Raw genomic sequence first — 23,442 nt, 5'->3', positions numbered from 1 at the left:
GTATTTTGCTAGTTTCTGCTTGTTCTAGAAAGAATTTTCTTAAATTGTCTACCTGTCCATAATGTAGGTTTTTTATGTCGATAAATGCCCTGCTCCTTCCTTTCTGCTTAACGTGAATCTTTCTGTTGCTGAATGTATGTGATGTATTCTATATTTGTGGCATTGTGATTGTGTAAGTGTATTTAGTGCTTCTAGGTCTGTGTTACTCCATTTCACTACTCCAAATGAGTAGGTCAATATTGGTATAGCATAAGTATTTATAGCTTTTGTCTTGTTTCTTGCTGTCAATTCTGTTTTCGGTATTTTTGTTAGTCTTCGTCTATATTTTCCTTTTAGTTCTTCTTTAATATTTGTATTATCTATTCCTAATTTTTGTATGTATCCTAGATATTTATAGGCATGTTTTTTCCATTGCTTCTATGCAGTTACTGTGGTTATCCAATATGTAATCTTCTTGTTTAGTGTGTTTTCTCTTGACTATGCTATTTTTCTTACATTTGTCTGTTCCAAAAGCCATATTTATATCACTGCTGAATACTTCTGTTATCTTTAGTAATTGATTGAGTTGTTGCTGCCAGTAGTTTTACATCATCCATGTGTAGTAAATGTGTGATTTTGTGTTGGTATGTTCCAGTAATATTGTATCCATAATTTGTATTATTTAGCATGTTGGATAGTGGATTCAGAGCAAGGCAGAACCAGAAAGGACTTAATAAGTCTCCTTGGTATATTGCACGCTTAATCTGTATTGGCTGTGATGTGATATTATTTGAATTTGTTTGGATATTAAGTGTGGTTTTCCAATTTTTCATTACTATGTTTAGGAACTGTATCAATTTAGGATCTACTTTGTATATTTCCAATATTTGTAGTAACAATGAGTGGGGTACACTATCAAAATCTTTTTGGTAATCAATGTATGCGTAGTGTAGCGACCTTTGTTTAGTTTTAGCTTGATATGTCACCTCTGCATCTATTATCAGTTGCTCTTTACATCCTCGTGCTCCTTTGCAACAGCCTTTTTGTTCTTCATTTATAATTTTGTTCTGTGTTGTATGTGTCATTAATTTCTGTGTAATGACTGAAGTTAATATTTTGTATATTGTTGGTAGGCATGTTATGGGGTGATATTTTGCTGGGTTTGCTGTGTATGCTTGATCTTTACGTTTCAGATAAGTTATTCCTTGTGTAAGTGTATCACGGAATGTGTATGGGTCTGCAATGTAACTGTTAAATAATTTAGTTAGATGTGAATGTGTTGAGGTGAACTTCTTTAGCCAGAAATTTGTTATTTTATCTTTTCCAGGGGCTTTCCAATTGTGTGTAGAATTAATTGCTTGGGTGACTTCATGTTGCAAAATTATCACTTCAGGCATTTGTGGTATCATCTTGTATGTGTCTGTTTCTGCTTGTATCCACCGTGCATGCCTGTTACGTTGTACCGGGTTTGACTATGTTGCTCCAGGCGTGTTCCATGTGTGTTATGCTTCGTGGATTGTTTATTTTAATGTGTGTGTTATCTATTGTCTGGTAAAATTTCTTTTGGTTTGTGTTGAATGTTTGGTTTTGTTTCCTTCTATTTTCACTTTTTTGTATCTCCTAAGTCGTTTGGCCAATGCTTGTAATTTCTGCTTCTTCTCATCTAATTCCTCTATCGCTTCTTCTTGTGAGATTTTACCTAACCTTTTTCATTTTTTGTCTGATATTTCATTTCTTATAAATTGTGTTAGCTGTCCGATGTCCTTTCTCAGTTTTTCTATTCTGATCTGTAGCCTGTGTTGCCATGCTGGTTTTGTGGGTTTCTTCTGTAAGTTGGTTGGTTCTGATCTCTGCCTAGTGTTTGTATTTAGTGTAGTGAGTACTCCTATATAAACCAGTAGTTGTAACTCTTCCATAGTTGTATTTTCATTTATTTTGTTGTGTATGATTGTGTTGATAGTCGTTGTTGTTGTTGTTTTGACTTGAGTTATTTGGTGGTCTATGCAAGAATGGTCTAATGTCTGTATTTGTGTCTTTGTATTCTATATATGTCAGCTGAAATTTTTCTTCTATATCTAACATGTCACATCGTGTTCTATTTGTGCTTGTTCTGGTGGCTGTCTTAAGATTTCGTTTTCCTCTGATTAATTGATGCGTGTTGTTCTTTGTTTGTTTGCTCTGGGATGTTTGAGTCCATTACTCTATTTTCTTCTTCTTCTGTTTGCACATTATTTTGTTCCAGTATTTGTTGTTTGATGTTTTCTAATTCTGACTGGGGTATCCTGTTATTTTTGATTATTACACGAATCTGATCAGCTAGACGTTGTTCTGTTAAAAATTTTAATTCTGGGTATCTGGTAATAAATGTTGTGTATACTTGTGATCTGTATCCAGTTGTGTTGGTTCCTAAGTTTGTTGCTTGGTAATAGCAGAACATGTGTCGGTTAACTTCATCTGACCATCTCATCCTCAGTCTTTGTTTTCCTCCTAGGGTGGTTGCAGGAAGCATATCCTGCACAACACTGCTATATGGATTTCAATAATTTTCAGTGTGACTAGCAGTGTCGTTACCATTGTGGACGGGCATGGGGTTAAAGTGTCGTCCCTGACCATGACAACGCTTGTCCGAGGCTTCATTAGTTCTGTCCTGAACCAACTAATCACACTAAAAGGGGGGTTAGCCCTATTAGCGGTTTGTTCTTTTCGTCGCCTTTTATGACTGGCAGAACACACCGGAGGCCTATTCTTTTCCCGGGCCTCCACGGGGATGATGATTATTATTATTATTATTATTATTAAATATGGCTCAAAGGCCTGATCTGATGCAAGTCTTTCTACTGGAAGATGCTTCACTGACTTGCATGTCCCTCAGTTGAATAACTGGGGAAAGGGGTTTATGGTTTCACATTGAACCTAAACCACAGGTAGCTTTTGGTGAGCCTAGGCTAAATTAAAATTAGGACTGTCAAATCCATGGTTTAGTAGAGATTACATTCTGTGACACCTCAGATCCTAGACATGCACTTTGCCAATGGACAACTAGGTCTGACATGTACACAGGCAGCTCATCAATGGATTTTGATGAGCGAGTTCATGAGTATAAAAATGTAACACTTACGGTTATATCTTGTTATTACATTGACTTTAAAGCTCAAGTTATTTACACTGCCAAAGGACTGTAAACCTCAGTATTTGACATAAATACCAACATGATATCTCTACCTGCAATTTTTTGATAAACATATGGAACCCAAAAAATGCATAAAGTGGTGGAAAAATTCAATCATGAGTTCCAAAGTGCTACCAGTGGTCCACCTACTAGCACTACGACTCTACACTTTCTACAGTGTTAAAAAGAATGAGGTAAAATGGTCGAGCAGCTCCTCATAAGCCACACATTTCTGTACTAAGTGCTAAGCAATGTTTGTGCTGTAAAGATCAGTGGACAGTGGGTGACTGGAATTGAGTGATTTTGTGTGATGAATCATGTTGTGTCCCCCTACCGGTCCGGGGTAAGAATAAGCCCGAGGTATTCCTGCCTATCGTAAAAGGCGACTAAAAGGGGTTTCAAGCGATTCGGCCTTCCATGTGATGGTCCCCCTTGGGGTTTGACCTCTATTTTTCAAAATTCTACAGAACCAAGAGCCTTTTGGGGAAGGATGCCTTATGTGGTGTCTCACTGGTCCTCAGTGCACTAAGACCTTGGCACTCAGTATTGTAACGGCGTTGTAATCACACCCGCTATTCCTCAAATTGGGCCTAAACGCTTGATGGGTTGCACAAGTTACGCCCATAGTGCGTCCCCATCTGCACCTACGATCATGATGGACTTTCCATGCCACCCGAAATCCAGCACGGTAGCTAGCCCATAGTGGTGGGGTCGTCATGTACCCTCTAGGTTGTAGCCCCCTGACAACACAGGGATCGTACTGCCGATACCTGAGCTGCACCCTCCCCACATCGCCAAGGAGTGGATGCCCGTCTCCTTGGGGCATCAGGACTCCTGGCAACGGTCATCCTGCCAGGTGGCCCTTGCTTGAGGCTGGGTGGCGCCCGTGGGGAGAGCCCCTGGTCAGAGTGGGTGGTATCAGGACAGACGTTTCGCAGATGAAACGTCAACATGTATCGGGTCGCTCTGCGGCCGAGTCTTTTAAAAAGAAAAGTACTGTCTCTGGTTCTGGTTCTCCTGCCCTTTCCCCCTTGGCCACTCCCTGGGAGGAAGGACAGGCCCGCTGGCTTGGGGCGAAGTACTTCCCCCGCTATTTAGTCTGTTCTCAGACCGATGGGGGGACGTTCGCCACCTCTAAGCCCATGTTCTTTGTCCAGCACATCGAGGACATCTTCGGGGAAATAGAGGCTCTCAGTAAAATGCATTTGGGGTCCGTTCTTATAAAGACCACCTCCGCCACTCAGTCGGCAGCGCTCAAGGCTTGTGACCGACTAGGGGACATCCCAGTGTCCATTGTCCCGCATCTGGCACTGAATAGGACGCAGGGGGTTATTTTTCATCGGAACCTCCTGCTGCAATCTGATGAGGAGCTCAGGGCCAACCTGGAGCGCCGAGGCATGCATTTCGTCCGGCGAGTCCAGTGCGGCCCCAAAGACTGTTGCATCGACACCGAGGCCTTTATCCTCGCCTTCGAGGGGGACGTTCTCCCGGAGAAGGTAAACGTGATGTGCTACCGGTGCGACGTGCGACCTTACGTTCCGCCTCCTATGCGCTGTTTTGGGTGTTTGCGTTTTGGGCACATGTCGTCATGGTGTGAGGCTGAGCCCCTTGGTGGCGATTGTGGACGTCCTCTTCGTGAGGAACATACATGCACCCCACCACCTCGGTGCGTTAATTGTCCTGGTATCCACTCGCCTAGATCCTCAGACTGCCCCGCATATCAGAAGGAGAAGAAGATACAAGAACTCAAAACTTTGGATCGTCTCTCTTATTCTGAGGCCAGGAAGAAGTATGACCGCCTCCATCCCGTGCCGTTGACAACTTCGTTTGCCTCAGTTTTGTCCACTCCTTCCGCGGTATCCTCACCCCTATCCTGTCCCCCCTCCACCTCCTCACCCCATCCGGGGTCTCTGCCTCCGCCTCCCAAATCCCTCCCTTCCAAATCCTCCTCGCCCGTGGCCCCCGCCCCCTCTGCCCCAGCGGCCACCCTTCCTCCTCCTCCTCACCCCCCACCCCCGCCGCCTGAGAAGCGATCCTCTTCTCAGGCGTCCATCGGGGAAACGTTCCGGACCCCAGCTTCCGAGGTCCGGCGTTCCAAAACGGACCCCGTGCGTGAGGACATTCTTCGGGTCCAGCCCACCATCCCTGCGCCTTCTCAGACTTCCAAGAAGGCCTCCAAGAAGTAGTCTCTATCCCCCTCTCCACCCCGGCGCGTTTTGTCTGACGCTCCATCCGTGAGTTGCTGCTCCCGGCCGTCCTCAGTTTCGCCGGGATGCTTTGCTGCCAGGCGCTCAGCTGGCCTCTCGTCGGCAAATGATGCTGCCCCTCCTAGACAACCAGGGACAGCGGCCGCAGCTGGCGACAACTCGATGGAACAGGATCCGCCTCCCCCCGGTTGTAGCGTTGTTCCCACGAAACCTGGCCCTCCACGGCCGTCGAGGTGACCAGCTCTTCCCCCGTCTCGTTCCCCCTCTTTTTTGACTAGCGATGGCCTTGTTACATTGGAACATAAGAGGTATTCGGGAGGAATTACAACTGCTCCTCTGCCTGCACTGTCCGCTCGTCCTTGGTCTCCAGGAAACAAAGTTGCGCCCAACTGACCGTATTGCCTTTACCCAATATACCTCGGAGCGGTATGACCTCACCCCTGTGGACGGTATCCCAGCTCATGGTGGGGTCATGCTGCTCGTTCGGGACATTGTCTATTACCATCCCATCCCACTCACCACCCCACTCCAAGCAATAGCTGTCCGTATTACTCTTTCTGCTTTTACTTTTTCAGTTTGTACCATCTACACTCCATCGTCACCTGCTGTCAGTCGGGCTGACATGACGCACCTGATCGTTCAGCGTCCCCCGCCGTTTTTGTTTGGCGACTTCAATGCCCATCATCCCCTTTGGGGCTCTCCTGCATCCTGTCAGAGAGGCTCACTCTTGGCGGATGTCTTCAACCATCTCAGTCTTGTCTGCCTCAATACTGGTGCCCCGACTTTCCTCTCGGACTCTACTCATACCTACTCCCACTTGGACCTCTCAATCTGTTCTACCACTCTTGCCTGTCGGTTCGAGTGGTATGTCCTTTCTGACACCTATTTGAGCGACCACTTCCCCTGTGTTGTTCGTCTCCTGCACCACACCCCATCCCCACGTCTTTCGAGCTGGAACATACCGAAAGCTGACTGGGGACTTTACTCCTCCCTGGCGACCTTCCCGGACCACGATTTTCTCAGTTGTGACAGTCAGGTCGAATACCTCACGGCTGTTATCAATGCTGCCGAATGTTCCATTCCTCGTACTACCTCTTCTTCACGCCGGGTTTCCGTCCCCTGGTGGAATGAGGCTTGTAGAGACGCTATCCGTGCTCGACGACATGCTTTATGCACCTTTCGGCACCATCCTACGTTGGCGAATTGTATTGGATACAAATGACTCAGAGCGCAATGCCGTAGAGTCATCAAAGACAGCAAAAAAGCTTGTTGGGGCCTCTTTCACCAGCTCCTTTAACAGTTTTACTCCCTCTTGTCGTCTGGGGTGGCCTGCGCCGGCTGTCGGGCATTAAGGCCCACTTCTCGGTACCTGGCCTGACTTCAGGTAATGAGGTCCTTGTTGATCCTGTGGATGTCTCAAACGCCTTCGGCCGCTTTTCCGCGGAGGTTTCAAGCTCCGGCCATTACCACCCTGCCTTTCTTCCCAGGAAAGAGGCAGAAGAGGCTCGGCGACCTTCCTTCCACTCACTGAATCTGGAAACTTATAATGCCCCCTTTACTATGCGGGAACTCGAACGTGCGCTTGCCCTGCCCCAGGGCCAGATGCCATTCACGTTTAGATGCTGGCACACTTTTCTCCGGCGGGCAAAAGCTTCCTTCTTCGTACCTACAAACGCATCTGGACCGAAGGTCAAGTCCCCATGCGTTGGCGTGACGCCGTCGTTGTTCCTATACCCAAACCCGGGAAGGATATACACCTTCCCTCTAGTTACTGCCCCATTTCTCTTAAAAGCTTTCTGTAAGGTGATGGAGCACATGGTTAATGCTCGGTTAGTTTGGATTCTTGAATCTCGACGGCTACTTACCAATGTCCAATGCGGTTTTCATCGCCGCCGCTCCGCTGTTGACCACATTGTGACCTTGTCGACATTCATCATGAACAACTTTTTGCGAAGGTGCCAAACGGTAGCCGTGTTCTTCGATTTGGAGAAGGCTTATGATACCTGTTGGAGAGGAGGTATCCTCCGCACTATGCACAGGTGGGGTCTATGCGGTCGCCTGTCCCTTTTTATTGATTCCTTTTTAACGGATCAAAAGTTTAGGGTACGTGTGGGTTCCGTATTGTCCGACGTCTTCCTCCCGGAGAACGGAGTGCCTCAGGGCTCCGTCTTGAGCGTAGCCCTTTTTGCCATAGCGATCAATCCAATTATGGATTGCATTCCACCTAATGTCTCAGGCTCTCTCTTTGTCGATGACTTCGCGATCTACTGCAGTGCCCAGAGAACATGCCTCCTGGAATGCTGCCTTCAGCGTTGTCTAGACAGCTTGTACTCATGGAGTGTGGCAAATGGCTTCCGGTTCTCTGAAGGGAAGACGGTTTGCATCAAATTTTGGCGATATAAAGCATTCCTTCCACCATCCTTACAGCTCGGTCCCGTTGTTCTCCCATTCATGGAAACAACTAAGTTTCTAGGGCTCACACTGGACAGGAAACTTTGTTGGTCTCCGCACGTCTCTTATTTGGCTGCCCGTTGTACACGTTCCCTTAATGTCCTCAGAGTTCTTAGTGGTTCATCTTGGGGAGCGGATCGCACTGTCCTGCTTAGCTTGTATCGGTCCATAGTCCGATCAAAGCTGGATTATGGGAGCTTCGTCTACTCGTCTGCTCGGCCATCCCTCTTATGCCATCTCAACTCCATCCACCATTGGGGGTTACGTCTTGCGACCGGAGCATTCTACACTAGTCCCGTCGAGAGTCTTTATGCTGAAGCTGCCGAGTTACCATTGACCTACCGGCACGACATACTGCTTTGTCGGTATGCCTGCCAGCTGTTGTCAATGCCCAACCACCCCTCTTATCAGTCCTTCTTCGCCTATTCTCTCAACCGCCAGTATGGGTTGTATGTGTCTGCCCTGCTGCCTCCTTGAGTCCGCTTTCATCGCCTGCTTCGACAATTGGATTTTGCCCTCCCTACCACCTTCAGAGAGGGTGAGAGCCCGACACCACCATGGCTCCAGTTCATATTTATCTCGACCTCAGCTCCCTCCCGAAGGAGGGTACTCCGGCTGCAGTGGATTGCTCACGGTTTGTCGAACTTCGTGCGCGACTTGCCAGTCACACCTTCATTTACACTGATGGCTCCAAAACTGACGATGGTGTCAGCTGTGCCTTTGTCGTCGGGGCCGGCATCTTTAAATACCGGCTCCTCGACCAGTGTTCCAGCTTTACGGCCGAGCTTTTTGCTCTCCATCAGGCCGTTCAGTAAGCCCGCCGCCACCGCCATTCATCGTATGTACTCTGCTCTGATTCACTCAGTGCTCTTCAGAGCCCTGGAGCTCCATATCCGGTCCATCCCTTGGTGCAACGGATCCAGCAGTCCCTCCATTCTTCTGCTGCTGATGGCTCTCCTGTCAGCTTTCTGTGGGTTCCCGGCCATGTAGGAGTGCCTGGGAAGGCAGCTGCTGATGCTGCAGCCAAGGCTGCAGACCTGCCTTGGCCAGCCTCCCATTGTGTCCCGTCATCTGACATTAGTGGGGTTGTTTGTAAGAGGCTTGTGTCTTTGTGGTGGGATACTTGGTCATCACTTCAAGGAAACAAGCTCCGGGCAGTAAAACCGTTCCCAACTGCTTGGACAACCTCCTCCCGACCATCTCGGGGAGAAGAGGTCCTTCTGACCAGGTTGCGGATTGGGCATTGCCGGTTTAGCCACCGCTACCTGCTCTCCGGTGACCCAGCCCCGCAGTGCCCTTGTGGTCATGCATTAAGTGCGCCATGTTTTATTGTCGTCTCCCCGTTTTAGTCAATCCCATGTTGTCCTGTCTCTGCCATCTACTTTACAGGATATTTTAGCTGATGACGCTCGAGCAGCTGCTCGTGTTTTTCATTTCATTACTTTGACTGGCTTGTCCAAAGACATATAACTCCTTCAGTTATTTTATCTGCATCTTTGTAAGAACTTTCTGGTGTCCCCCCCCCCCCTTTAGGTTTACTAGATTCTATGTGCTCTAACAATTGTAACTGGGCGCTAATGACCTCAGTAGTTGAGCACCCTTAAACAACAAAAAAAAAAAAAAAAGAAAAATAAAGAATCATGTTGTATCCTGTTTAAATCCAATGGAAGGGTTTGTTTTTGGTGAAAGCATGAATAACATTACCTGTCATTTGTAGTGCTGACAGTGAAAGGGGTGGTGGTGGTGGTGGTGGTGGTGGTGGTGGTGGTGGTGGTGGAACAGTAAGAGGGTTTTTTCGTGGTTAGTGCGTGGTCCCCTTATTGCACTTCAGAAAACACTCAATGCAGAAGGATGTGAATACATTTCACAGTATTGTGTACTGTGAACAACAGAGGAGCAATTTAGAGATTGATTGCATTAGCATGACAAACACCCTGTCATAAAGCAGCATCTGGGAGACAATTTGTGGACATCATTCCTGAAATGGGATGGTATGTTAGGAGTCTTGACCTGAACCCAATCGAATACCTTTAGGATGAGATAAAAAACAAATCTGTCCATATCCCTGTGTCATCCGGTTTCAGCTCTTCAGGACTGCCATTCCTCTAGACATTCAGCGGCATCACTGTGCGTGTTGCCAGCAGATGTGAAGCAATCATAAAGATGAAAGGTGCACATAGCCCATATTAATGTCCACAAATTGGTGTGCAGATAATTTTAATCAAATAGTTTAGATATTAAATTCAGTATTTCTCAAAATATGAGGCTACACATTTAAAGGTATCATTAAAATACAAGCAAAGACATATTTAAGTTCATAAGACACAGTTAAGTCATTCTTCCCATAATCTTTGTCTGAAAGGCTGAGCTTGGTAAACTTTGCATTACATGCAGTTTAGTACATTGGTATCAAAGATGGTTGCAGAATTTGATCAATCACTACTTTATAGTGGCATCTGTTGAAGGAAATCTGTCTAAAAAGGAAAGAATGATTATGAAGTTAAGTGGTATGCAACTTAAATCATAGATGTCTACTAAAATCTAGTAAACTTTTTTTATCAAGAATACATTAGGAGGTATAAACTGGCCTATAAGGTAGTCTTAATTTTGAACATAAATAGTAAACTCCTGCCCCTCATACAAAAAAGCCTACTAATGAACTGCCTGTAAAGACTCAACTAATGGAAAAAGAAAAATTTAGTAAGTGAACAGAACAAATCTACTTAATTTCCCAACAATATTATGAATGGATAGATTGCTGCTAAAGATACAGAGGGGATGTGGAGGACAGGCACTAGTGAAGTTTGTGGTCAGGTGACCTACAGGAACGTAGAATCTATTTCAGGTAGTTCCCACTTGTGGAATTCAGAAAAACTAGTTTTGGAAGGTTTGGTGCAGGCTGTGAACCTGTCATTGAAGTGAAGTGTTGGGCAGCATGCTCAGCAACTGGATGGTCCAACCTTGGCCACAGTTTGTTGGTAGCCACTCATGCGGACAGCCAGCTTGTTAGTTGCCATGCCCATCTAGAAAGCACCACAGTGGTTGCAGCTTAGTTTGTAGATCACATGGCTACTTTCACAGGTAGACCTGTCTTTGTTGGAACAGATGTCCGTGACCAAATTGGAACTGGCGGTGGTGGGAGGATGTATGGGACAGGTCTTGCAGCTCAGTCTATTGTAGGGAGGAAGAAACCCGTTTGGTCAAAAGCTTACATGTAGAGCAGTCTTTTTGTTGTGCTTGTCTGCTACTCAGTGTCTCCTTTATATGATGATAAATAGTGATCTATCCATTTCATAATGTTGTTATTCCATCCTTGACTTTCTGTTGTTAAATTATTTCCCATTTCATATGAATTACATATTATTGTATCTATAACAATCTGATCTCCAGCTTATTCTTGTATCATAGTTTTTAACCCATCTAATATTTATTAATCTGAAATTAACGTGAAATGTCCATTATGATCACACTGATCACAATGTGTCGAGTAACAATAAAAAGATTTTACAGCCTAGAGAAACAGCAAACATATTCAACAAATACTTCACTGGGATAGCTGAAAATTTAATAAAAACTAATTTTAGTTAAACTCAGCTTCAAGTGGTAAAGTGCAACAGTAATAAATTTTCAATGTTTGTGGACCAAGTAAGCAGGGAGGAGACATTGAAGGCTGTCAGAGAACTAAAGACAACATACTCAGCAGGAATTGATGGTATACCAAACAGAATCCTAAAACTCTGTATCCAAAATATGATTGACCCCCTTACTCACTTATGCAACTGTTCCCTAGAGTCAGGCATCTTTCCAGATCAACTAAAAACATCAAAAGTCATCCCTATTTTCAAAGCTGGTGACAAAGATGAAGTAGTAAACTATCGTCCCATTACATTAACATCCTGTTTCTCAAAAGTAATAGAAAAAATTGTGTAGTAAGTTGTTAAAGTTTATAAACAAAAATAGTGTGCTATCTAATACTCAACATGGCTTTAGAAGCAAGAAATCAACTGAGACAGCAATCTATGAATGCATATCTACTGTATTAAAAACAATAGATGAAAAACAACAAACAGGTATATTTTTAGACCTAACCAAAGCCTCTGATATGGTAAACCACAAAACCCTATTGAAGAAGCTAGAGCAGTATGGAATTAGGGGGTTGGCAAATGATTAGATTCGTTCATTTGTCAGTGACCGTAAACAAAAAGTATCAGACATACAGATGATAAAGCACGAATAATCACAGAATATGTATCAGAAAGCCCAATCACTTACGGGGTACCGCAAAGGTCGGTAGTGGGACCCCTACTTTTCTTGTTATATATCAATGATTTGGATATACATATTGATTCCCACAAAGTAATACTGTTTGCTGACGACACAACAATACTGGTAAAAGCAGCAAAAAATGAAGATATACAAGAAGTAAACACAGTTACAAAACATCTAAGTAATTGGACAGCAGAAAATCAGTTGATAATAAACTACAACAAAACAGTAGCCTTAAATTTCCATAACCACCAAAACACCACATTGATATATCCAGAAATAAAAATTAATCAACACCCTACTGCAAATGATGAGGCTACAAAATTTCTCAGCATATGGATACAAAGAGACTTAAAATGGGACAAAAATGTAGAACAAATTAATGCCAAGCTGAGCACGGGCTGTTTCTTCTTAGGGTTCTCAAATGATGCATAAATGAACAGGCACTATTGTGTGCCTATTATATGTACTTCAATGCCCATCTCGAGTATGGACTCATATTCTGGGGAAATTCCCCAGCAGCTCAAGGGACTTTCAGAATACAAAAAAGAGCCATTAGGATTATCACAGGGAGGGGTGCTCGACAGTCCTGCAAATCAATATTTAAAGCACTGAATATACTACCTCTACCATGTATGTTTATTGTTGACACACTAATGTACGTAAAAAAGTATGATTGGAAATGATGATAATACTTTAAAAAACAAAGATATACATCATTATAATACTCGAATAAAATATAACTTGCATGTACCCCCAGCCAGTACCAGTTTGTATCAGGAAGGTACATGCTATCTGGGTATTAAACTCTATAATAGACTATCAAATAGTATGAAATGCTTAAAAAGTATTAGTGCTTTTGAAAGATCTGTCGGAGAATATCTACAGTACCACTGTTTATACTCAGTAAAGGAATATTTGGACCAGAATAACTGTTAAGAACTAAAGCTACTGTAATTTGTAACATTGTATCATTGTAAGAACAACTATTGAAATTGGTAGCATGTTGAAAAATGATTATTTAAATATGTATCATTTTGAACTCAGTAATAAGTCCAATATCATCCTGTACACTGTACTACATGTGATAAAAGGACACAAACAAACAAACAAACAAACAAACAAACAAACAAACAAACAAACAAACAAACAAACAAACAAACAAACAAACAAACAAACAAACAAACAAACAAACAAACAAACAAACAAACAAACAAACAAACAAACAAACAAACAAACAAACAAACAAACAAACAAACAAACAAACAAACAAACAAACAAACAAACAAACAAACAAACAAACAAACAAACAAACAAACAAACAAACAAACAAACTAACTAACTAATATTACCAGCTTCAAAACTGTATTTGAAGTCGAATAACTGCAGATGCCACCTGGGGTAGCAGTTATTGTGATAATGGTTCCAATCGCATCTACCAGCAGATGATATAGCTGCCAGAGCAACTACTATCTACCTGTAATTCTTGAGGAAAAAAGGCAAAGTTTGAAGCACAGAAACACACTCACTCCTATGGTCAAGTGAGTTTAAAAGGGGTCAAATTTTGAACTTTTGAAGAATTGCCATATGAGCTAGACATGCCTTATTAGGTGAAGGCTATAGTCTTTCCTTAAGTGTCTTATGATTAATCATGTCATGGGTGGGTAACTAGTCAACAGAGACACCCACATTGATATGGTGGCTGAAGCTTTGTTCTAAGCTACAAGATGACCTACAGTGCCCGAAACTCACTTTTTCAGGAAATGAGCACTCACAAATACTAACCACTATCATATTGTAAACCATCCTTTCAAAGCTTTGTGAAGTAATTGAAAGTCTATGACGATTTTTCATGTTCTTGTGGAAGTATTTAGTAGTAATAATGCAAATAGTATGAGGTGACTTCTTTTTAATCAGTAACTGTAATATCTCATATCAGTATCAGTGATCCAAATAATGATGCTGAAGTACTTAATGGTAATTATTGCTTATTTTATATCTGCAATATATTATCAGGAATCTCTGCATGCTGCATTCATAATCTGACAAAAATTGTTTTTACAGGTTACACCTATCAAATTTCAAAGCTACAAGAACATTACTGGCAATGAAGAAAGGATGAGCAAAAGAATTCTTGCATTAAGCTGGGTAGATTATCAGGAGGAAACACATTTCATAGAAGGAACTGATGAAAATTTCACTGCTAAAAGTAGGTATGCTCTTTTTTCTAGACGCAGTTAAAAATATCCAGTGACAGCTATCTCGAGTGTGGTTTGTTTTTGCAATGAAATACTTACTATTTGTGCATAATTGAGTTTCTAAATACTTTCTGGTGCTTTTTGCACACACATTTTAAATGATTGGTTTTTCCGAAGTGTTTTTGTAGTTGGTAAATAATAACTTTGGGATCGGAAATCATGATAACTAAAGACAATGTAAAGGCTCTATGAAGATTGATTTACAGTATTTATTTCTAAATCAGTGTGGAACCTCATACTCTTGGAAAGAAATGAAACTGACATAAAAAACTTTTTGTGTTTGCATCTTATTCAAAAAATTTAAGGTCCAAATGACATTAAAATAAATTTTACATCACTTTAATAAATAGCAAGTCGTTTTATGTAGATGCAAAATGTTATGTCATCTTGCTATTAATGATTTTTATCTGTCCAAGAACATGCTAGCAGAATCTTGGAAGTTCTTTGGTATTTATGTTTGCAAAGGTATTAGATACTAATAAGCAGCTAAGGCAGAATGGCTGTTGTAATGAGTGGAATAGTTTAGTTTGTCATGCGACTGAAATGTCGTCAGTTCCCATATTAGACATTAGCTTAAGTTATTACCAGGATGGGTATGATATAACAGCACATTTCATTACAGTGCAGATTGTGGTGCTAGAGACATGGGAAACTGAAATCATGTGGCACTGATACCTTTATATTTTGACATCAGGGGTTTACAGTGTGTGTCCATATTAGGGGAAACTTTTACAGAAGGTCTGTGGTAACACCTACAACATACATGTGGTGATAGGAATTTATAATCATTGATTTATAGCCATAGATAAGTACGAAACATTGAAGCAGATCACGTGCCTGAATGCTGGACAATAACATCCAGTAAGCACCCACTGAATCTTCTTGGTGCCACAGTCTGACAGGTACTTTGAGAAATGCCAACAAAAGCTAGCTGAAAAAAGGCTCACCTACTTTCTGATGAAGCTTAAATGCTCTGAGACATCATATACTACTATACTGAAGTTGTATATTTAATGAAAATCATTCAAATTTAAAGCTAATTACCTTTACATAAATTATGCAAGAAAACAGTAAAATTATTAATCACTTTGCACCTTTTCACGATAATATCAACACAGTATTAAACAAGTTATTAACAAAATTATATCACCTCAGCTAGTATTCCTTTAACTGAGGTGTACATTGCTTGCATTTTTCATAAATTCACAGTACTCCTGATTTTTTTTTATTGGCCATAACCTAAAAACTGTTTACGAGAACAGGAAATTGTGCAAAACTTTTGTTGTTAAAACGGATCTGTTTGGCTGTTACTTGCTTAGGTCGTAAGAGGCTGCTGATAATTGCAGTGTATCAGACCAACAAATTAAGAGAATCAGGAACATTACTTTAAAGTTACTGTTTTCTGTTCTGTAAAACAGTGCACCGGGCACAATGCAGCCCCACTGTGGATGCTGTTATCGGGCATGGATAAGTTAGCTGCTGTATGTAGTCAGCTGGACACTGCTCTGACTGCTGTCAAGGAAGTGAAGTAAAAGTTGCTGCTAACGAGTGTTTGGAGGATTACTGAGTCATGTACCAGAGATATCTCAACCCCTTCCTCTCCTGTGGATGTTGTCTCTCCTGCAGAAAATAAAGGACCTATCACTTCCATTTGACTGAGAATGGTGTATTGGGGGCAGGTCAATGTGTCTGGTAAACAAGGTACTGTCTTACACTAAGGCCAAAACAGAACCAGTGGGACTCACTTCACATGTCATGGAATGGTGTTTAGTCCCACGTCAAGGGAAGTCAAACATAACAGATAGGGGTCTATTAATCATCTTGCAGTTCAAATGTATGGTAAATATTGGTACCCCATATGGAAATAGTATCAAGGGATAAGATGGAACACTACGTGCACTCGGTGCGCTTGGGTGACCCATTCAACATATTGAAGAGGGTATTCTGGTAATCACTAAGGAACGTGGTGGAACCAACTGCAGCCTGTGGTTCATGTGGGGGAAAAACGAGCCTGTGGTCTGGACTTGCAGGTTGTACTTTGATCATGCTAGTGGCTAGAAGAGAAGGTTGAGAATACTAGTGCTCCTTGTGGAGCTTCACCAAAGCTCCAAAATGGATTGTGGTCCCCTAGGTCTGAGACAAGTGTAAGACTTGAGCCAGACTGCAGAGGTACTGTGACAAGTTAGGCTGTGACTTCTTAGATTTGGGCTATAGGGTTCCCCTAAAAGGATCAAGTGTGTACTACAAATCAGAGGCTGCTAACCAGGTAGTTGTGTGTGGGATGCTCACAATGTTTTTTTGACAACTATCATCCAGTTCAGGTAACAATAGCTGTAGGAAACCCAGAGGTATCAATGCAAGATCCAAAGGAAGGTCACCCACAAGTGAGAGTATTTCTGTCCCAGGAGTCAACTGCCAAAGCACTTGTGATAGTGCCAGAATTTGAGGCTCTTTTAAAAAACAGTGAAACTCATAACACAGAAATCTTGTTAATAACCAAAGTTGACAGCAGCAAGATTTTTGGCGGAAGTTTAAACCTGTATTGAAAGGATAGGCTAATGGGAAGTGATGGTGGTGTATTTGTTGCAGTAGACAAACTTGAGTCTACAGGGATAGAAAGTGAAACTTCACGTGAGATAGTTTTGGTATAAAATTATAATTAGACCCTTCTATCAACTGCTGCTTACCTCCTGATGTAACTGGAAACTTTAGAAAGAACCTCAGTTAAATAGTACACAAGTTTCTTCATACTGTAATCATTGTAGGACACTGATCATCCAACCATCAATTGGGATAACTGCAGTGGAACATCGATTTTACATTCCCTGATTTTACATTCCCTGATTTTACATTCCCTGATTTTACATTCCCTGATTTTACATTCCCTGATTTTACATTCCCTGATTTTACATTCCCTGATTTTACATTCCCCGATTTTACATTCCCCGATTTTACATTCCCCGATTTTACATTCCCCGATTTTACATTCCCCGATTTTACATTCCCCGATTTTACATTCCCCGATTTTACATTCCCCGATTTTACATTCCCCGATTTTACATTCCCCGATTTTACATTCCCCGATTTTACATTCCCCGATTTTACATTCCCCGATTTTACATTCCCCGATTTTACATTCCCCGATTTTACATTCCCTGATTTTACATTCCCTGATTTTACATTCCCTGATTTTACATTCCCTGATTTTACATTCCCTGATTTTACATTCCCTGATTTTACATTCCCTGATTTTACATTCCCTGATTTTACATTCCCTGATTTTACATTCCCTGATTTTACATTCCCTGATTTTACATTCCCTGATTTTACATTCCCTGATTTTACATTCCCTGATTTTACATTCCCTGATTTTACATTCCCTGATTTTACATTCCCTGATTTTACATTCCCTGATTTTACATTCCCTGATTTTACATTCCCTGATTTTACATTCCCTGATTTTACATTCCCTGATTTTACATTCCCTGATTTTACATTCCCTGATTTTACATTCCCTGATTTTACATTCCCTGATTTTACATTCCCTGATTTTACATTCCCTGATTTTACATTCCCTGATTTTACATTCCCTGATTTTACATTCCCTGATTTTACATTCCCTGATTTTACATTCCCTGATTTTACATTCCCTGATTTTACATTCCCTGATTTTACATTCCCTGATTTTACATTCCCTGATTTTACATTCCCTGATTTTACATTCCCTGATTTTACATTCCCTGATTTTACATTCCCTGATTTTACATTCCCTGATTTTACATTCCCTGATTTTACATTCCCTGATTTTACATTCCCTGATTTTACATTCCCTGATTTTACATTCCCTGATTTTACATTCCCTGATTTTACATTCCCTGATTTTACATTCCCTGATTTTACATTCCCTGATTTTACATTCCCTGATTTTACATTCCCTGATTTTACATTCCCTGATTTTACATTCCCTGATTTTACATTCCCTGATTTTACATTTTTTGTGATTCTACATCATAAATTTTTAGCCCCTGTGAAAAACCCATAAAATCAATGCTACATTTTCCTTGATTTTAGGTTTATTTGCAGTAAGGATTACCTCAATATTACATTATTCCTTGACATTATCCTCTTTTCTTCCTATTGACATCTGATATGACTGAATGAGATATAAGTGGCACAAAAGACAGATGGTTTACACCATAGGTGGTGGCAGACTTGAGAGAATACTTTAGGCCATTGTGAAGAAAGGGACATAAGTGGCAAGTCTGATGTAATCCATGATCAGCATTGCCAACATGACTTACAATGTTTAGCTTCATCTTGCAATTATGATAAAACTACTGCTAGGTTAATAGTGTTGGCACATTAATGAATTCATCTTGAATTCTTTGTACACACGAGTGACTGGAACTCTAACTTACTGAGATATTCACTAATGCTAGCTTACATATGACACATATATGATCAGACGGTTATAGTAGTTAATTTGGTATTAATTTTGTAAGCTCTCATAATTGAAATATTATTTTTTATGATAATAATCCTAGAGTCGTGTTTGCAGTTGCAGTTAGCTTGTGTTATTGCTGTAAATTTTATGTTGTACTTTTCCTGTGTGTGTGTGTGTGTGTGTGTGTGTGTGTGTGTGTGTGTGTGTGTGTGTGTGTGTGTGTGTGTGTGTGTGTGTCTTGGGTGCCTTGATTCTTCATCCTTGCCTGCCTTAACCAACCTTGTCTGCTCACTTAACAACTATGGCTGGCCAAACTGGATGAGGCTGTGTAGTAGTTATCATACTGGTCTTGCATTTGGGAAGACAATTCAAATTAAAGTCTGGCCTTCATGATTTGAGTTTTCAGTGATTCAATCATTTGAGACAGTTGTTCAAACAGCTCCCTTGAAAGGGCACAGCTGATTTCCTTAACTATCCTGACACAGTTTGAGCTAGTCCTCCATCTCTAATGCACCTCAGTGTTTGTGGGACTTTAAATTGTGTCCTTCCTTACCTTACTTCTCCTGGCTGGCCAAGCTGTCAAATACTCACAACTTTCTCTTGTACAGCAAGCAGGCTTCTCATACTGGATACAAGAAATGTAAAACTGTGATATTTTAATGTTACTGCTCATTTACTGGATGAAAATGCAAATGGACGTAGTTAAGTGTTGAATGAACATCTTAATTCTGTGAATCAATGGTTACTAAATCTAGCGAAGTGTTTACACCAACAGACCTATCACAATAAAAGTTCAGTTTGACCAACTATGCTGTGATTTTGTTAACAGGAAGTTAAAATGTGTTCTCTTTACTTAATTAAGACTTATTTTCTAATTTCAGGTCTGGAAGTTGCATCAGATAAATTTGTTTTGCATTATTTTGCGCAGAACTGCAATACACTTGTAGCTCAAGAAAGAGTACAGCTTGTAATAAATGACAATCAACAGCCAACAGGTAGTGTGGAATAAATTTTGTGAATATAAGTGTTTGTTAACATTACTACATTATGGTGAGAAGAGATGTTGTGGTCTCCCTTGTCCCTGGTTATGGGCACCCTTGACTTGGAGTACAGATGTAACCTAACAGATTTATGGCTCCTTTGCTCTTTCTAGCACTGAGAAATCAAATCCCACTCCCATTTTCAAGACCATTCATCAGAATTAATCTATAGGTCTTTATGTACTGTAACTGTAGACATACGTTCTGCTTCTAAATGTTTTAATTAGAAAACAAGGAAAGATCAGTTAACAAATGCGCACAAACTGTGTGGGCACATTTACTTCATACACTGTTAAATGTGACACAATATTACTGTTAGTGACTAAAAATGGCAAACTTAATGTACTTGCCTACTTATCAACTACTTCAGACTCAGTGCAAAGGCAATGATTTTAACATGAATAGGCCATGAATTTGGTACCAGTCAAAATTCCTTTATGGGGTTTATTCAAAAGATAAAAGTGGTTTGCTTATATTGAAACATGGGCAGCTGAGAACAAAGATACAGAAAGGCAGTGCCATCTATTGATTAATTCCAAAGCCAAAGTAATAATTTTTTTGATTCAGTACTTGTTCCACTTTGGATGAGAGCAAAAAAGAGTTTTAAATATTGATACCTCTGCCAGTTGCAGAATGCATTTACATTTTTATGTGTAAAAGATTCTACAGCTGCTGAAATTAACAAGTTGTGCCTAGTTTACATGCCTACTGTAATGAGTGAAAGAAAGGTTAGACAATGGCATTGAGATTTTAAGTGGTCATACAAACATGCACAATGACTGAAGTGGCAGCCCAGCATCCAGGCCAATTAAACCACATAATTATTAATTGGTAAGAAGTGTGATCTCATTGATTCACGACTGTTGGTCAGGCTGATGAAATTTCCTCTCATATGGTGCACTGCTACTTGCACAGCTGTCATGCAAATGCTTGCATATCACTAATTATGAGTGAAATGGGTACAAAAAAGGTAATTGGTCAGCACAGACAGCAAAGAATGTAAAGGGAATGAGCTGTTTTGGACCACCATTGATAAGCTGGAGATCATTTCTTTTCTCACATTATTATGGGCTAGATGTTTTGATTCTGCATTGGTATAAGATATTCACAATGGTCAAAACTGTGGCAAAATCAAAACCAATAATTAATACATCTTTTTACTTGAGTAAAAAAGAGGGCTACAGTTTCCTGAGAATTTTCTTATATCAAGGAAAATTGTTGGACAAAATCAAATGAGACAGAATTGCTCCCCAGTTCTTAGCTTCAGGAGGTGAAATGTGTAGTACTGTTAAACTACCTAGCTTTCAGAACTAAGAGATTCTTCTTTGAGGGGAGAGGGTTCGGTTGTAGAGGTTAAAGTTCATACCTTGTGCCAGCATACATATCAGCATTTCAGTTGGGAACTTTCCAAGCACCTAGCTTACAATCACTATTCTGACCCTTGGAGGTACAGCTTGATGGACAATGTTATGAAGATAACATACTCGAGACAGTTTTTAACGGGTTCAATTCCCATTTGGAGAACTTTTATGCTACTAGTGGGCAGACTATGCCCAGTGGTGAATTAGGCTAGAGAAACATTACAAAAAAGCTTAGAATGAACACTGATTATATGAAAAGTGAAACAGACTTTTAAGAACCAAAACTGTCAATAAGTTTTTAGACACTTACATTTTCATAATGAGTAGCACTACTTTCTGTATCTGTTTCTAGCCACACTGATTGACAAACAGTGATGTAACAAACTCCAGACAGATACCTTCTTTTCAATTTATAAACATAGAAGAGCAATTAGAATGAATGCTTCTGAAATTCTGCCAAACGTAGAATGGAAAGACCAAAGCAATGTTTACAGTGAAATCTTCATAATTACAAATCTAAAGCAACGTAGATGCCCATATGTTACCTTACTTGCTCGTGTGTGAATACTAATATGTATACAGTGTCCCTGGAGGAATGGCTAGTATTCAGGGAAATGACAAGAGTGATCATTAAAAGCAAAAAGGCTGGTAAACAGGGACTCTAAAATGCATAACTTCAGAGCTATAAGCACGTCTTCTTTAGAAGAGAGAATTCTAAGTAATGAAGTGCTCACAGCTCGTACGATATGCATTTTAGAGCCCATGTTTACCAAATGTTTTTGCTTTGAATGATCATTGCCATCACATCCTTAATCATCATTCCTTCTGTGACATCCTGTATAATGTTTTCAGTATTGTACCTATTCTCCAAGAAAGATTGTGAATATCAGCAAGGTTTGTCTTGTGTAACCTCTTTGAGGCTTGAATTGCTAGTATTTTCAAATTGGCACTTTTTTACTCAATTAGGACTAAATTACAGTTTATGTTACCAGAAATGAACATGATCACAATATAGTTAAAGGAAAAGTGTAGCAAGAACTAGAAAGTGACAGAGTGAATGCACTCAGTCATTGTCAATCTATGCTTGATAAGGCCATTAAAACTGCTAAAACAGCTAAGTAGCTATTGTGTAACATATTTCATGGCACAATACTCGATTTAGTTTTTAAGGGTGAAGCTGAAACCTTTGTTTTGGTTAAACCATTGTTTATCCAATTTGTTTGTTTTCATTCTGTATTAATGTATAGTGAATTCACTTTCAGGTTACATTAATGAGGAATCTAAAAGATTACTGGCACTTATTTTGCCACTGTGTGTTGCCATAGCTGGAATTACAACTCTGATTGTCTGCATATGGTAAGTAGTAATATTGATAGCAGTGGCACACTGAGTGTGATCTGGGTCAAATCACTTGTCAGGTCTGCACCATTGCACAGAATATGACAAAACCAGGACAGACTTTCCAAATGCTGGTTGGCGATAAACAAACTATTATTGTCTGCAGACTAAACTAAAATTGTCAATATAATTCTGACTTATAGTTTCTTGCTAGTCCATGATGGCATTACAAATCTATGAATTAAGTGAATATTTGACAAAAAATAACTTCAGTATTGATGCAGTCCAACAATATTGTGTAGTGTGTGATGGTTAAAAGGAATCATTCATAAAATTGTATTCTGAAACTGAGATGGTAATGATGGCAATTTGGTTTAATAATAGTGAGACAAACGTGTAAACCGAGTGAGGTGGTGCAGTGGTCAGACACTGGCCTCGCATTCGGGAGGACGGTGGTTCAATCCCGCATCCAGCCATCCTGATTTAGGTTTTCCATGATTTTCCTAAATCGCTCCAGGCAAATGCCTGCATGTTTCCTTTCAAAGGGCATGGCCGACTTCCTTCCCCTTCCTTCCCTAATCCGATGAGACCGATGACCTCACTGTCTGGTCTCCTTCCCCAAACAACCCAACTTAAACATGTGTAAAAGAGAAAGGAGGCAAGAGGGGGACATACAGCTTGGTGAAGCAAATAAATGACAGCATCCAGCAAATTTCCATAATAAAGAAGGGCTGAAATCAAGGAAACAACTGGAAAAAAGTTTATCACTACATTACAGATACTTGGCTACAACATTGACAGAATGTGCACTATGCTATAGATGTAAAGAAATTATAAAAATCATACTTCCAAGGACAACAAGAGTTCATAGTGATCTATTCAGTATAATTTGGGAAATGTACAGTAACAAATTAAAATGATAAAAGAAA

The 23,442-nt window shown here is 40.8% G+C and overlaps 1 protein-coding gene across 1 annotated transcript in view; it reads left to right on the top strand.

The window, feature by feature from the left end:
* LOC126248793 (uncharacterized) overlaps window positions 1-23,442 on the top strand; it is a 189,537-nt gene that overhangs the window by 128,136 nt on the left and 37,959 nt on the right. Inside the window, exons 5-7 of the mRNA XM_049950184.1 lie at window positions 14,137-14,281; window positions 19,656-19,769; window positions 22,438-22,531. Coding sequence (XP_049806141.1) covers window positions 14,137-14,281; window positions 19,656-19,769; window positions 22,438-22,531 — 353 coding nt within the window. The remainder of the gene's footprint in view (window positions 1-14,136; window positions 14,282-19,655; window positions 19,770-22,437; window positions 22,532-23,442) is intronic.

This window comes from Schistocerca nitens, chromosome 1 (genome assembly GCF_023898315.1).
Source record: "Schistocerca nitens isolate TAMUIC-IGC-003100 chromosome 1, iqSchNite1.1, whole genome shotgun sequence".
In the NCBI taxonomy this organism is placed as follows: domain Eukaryota; kingdom Metazoa; phylum Arthropoda; class Insecta; order Orthoptera; family Acrididae; genus Schistocerca; species Schistocerca nitens.
Note: the sequence above shows the minus strand (reverse complement) of the source record. Positions and strands in the feature narration are given on the sequence as shown.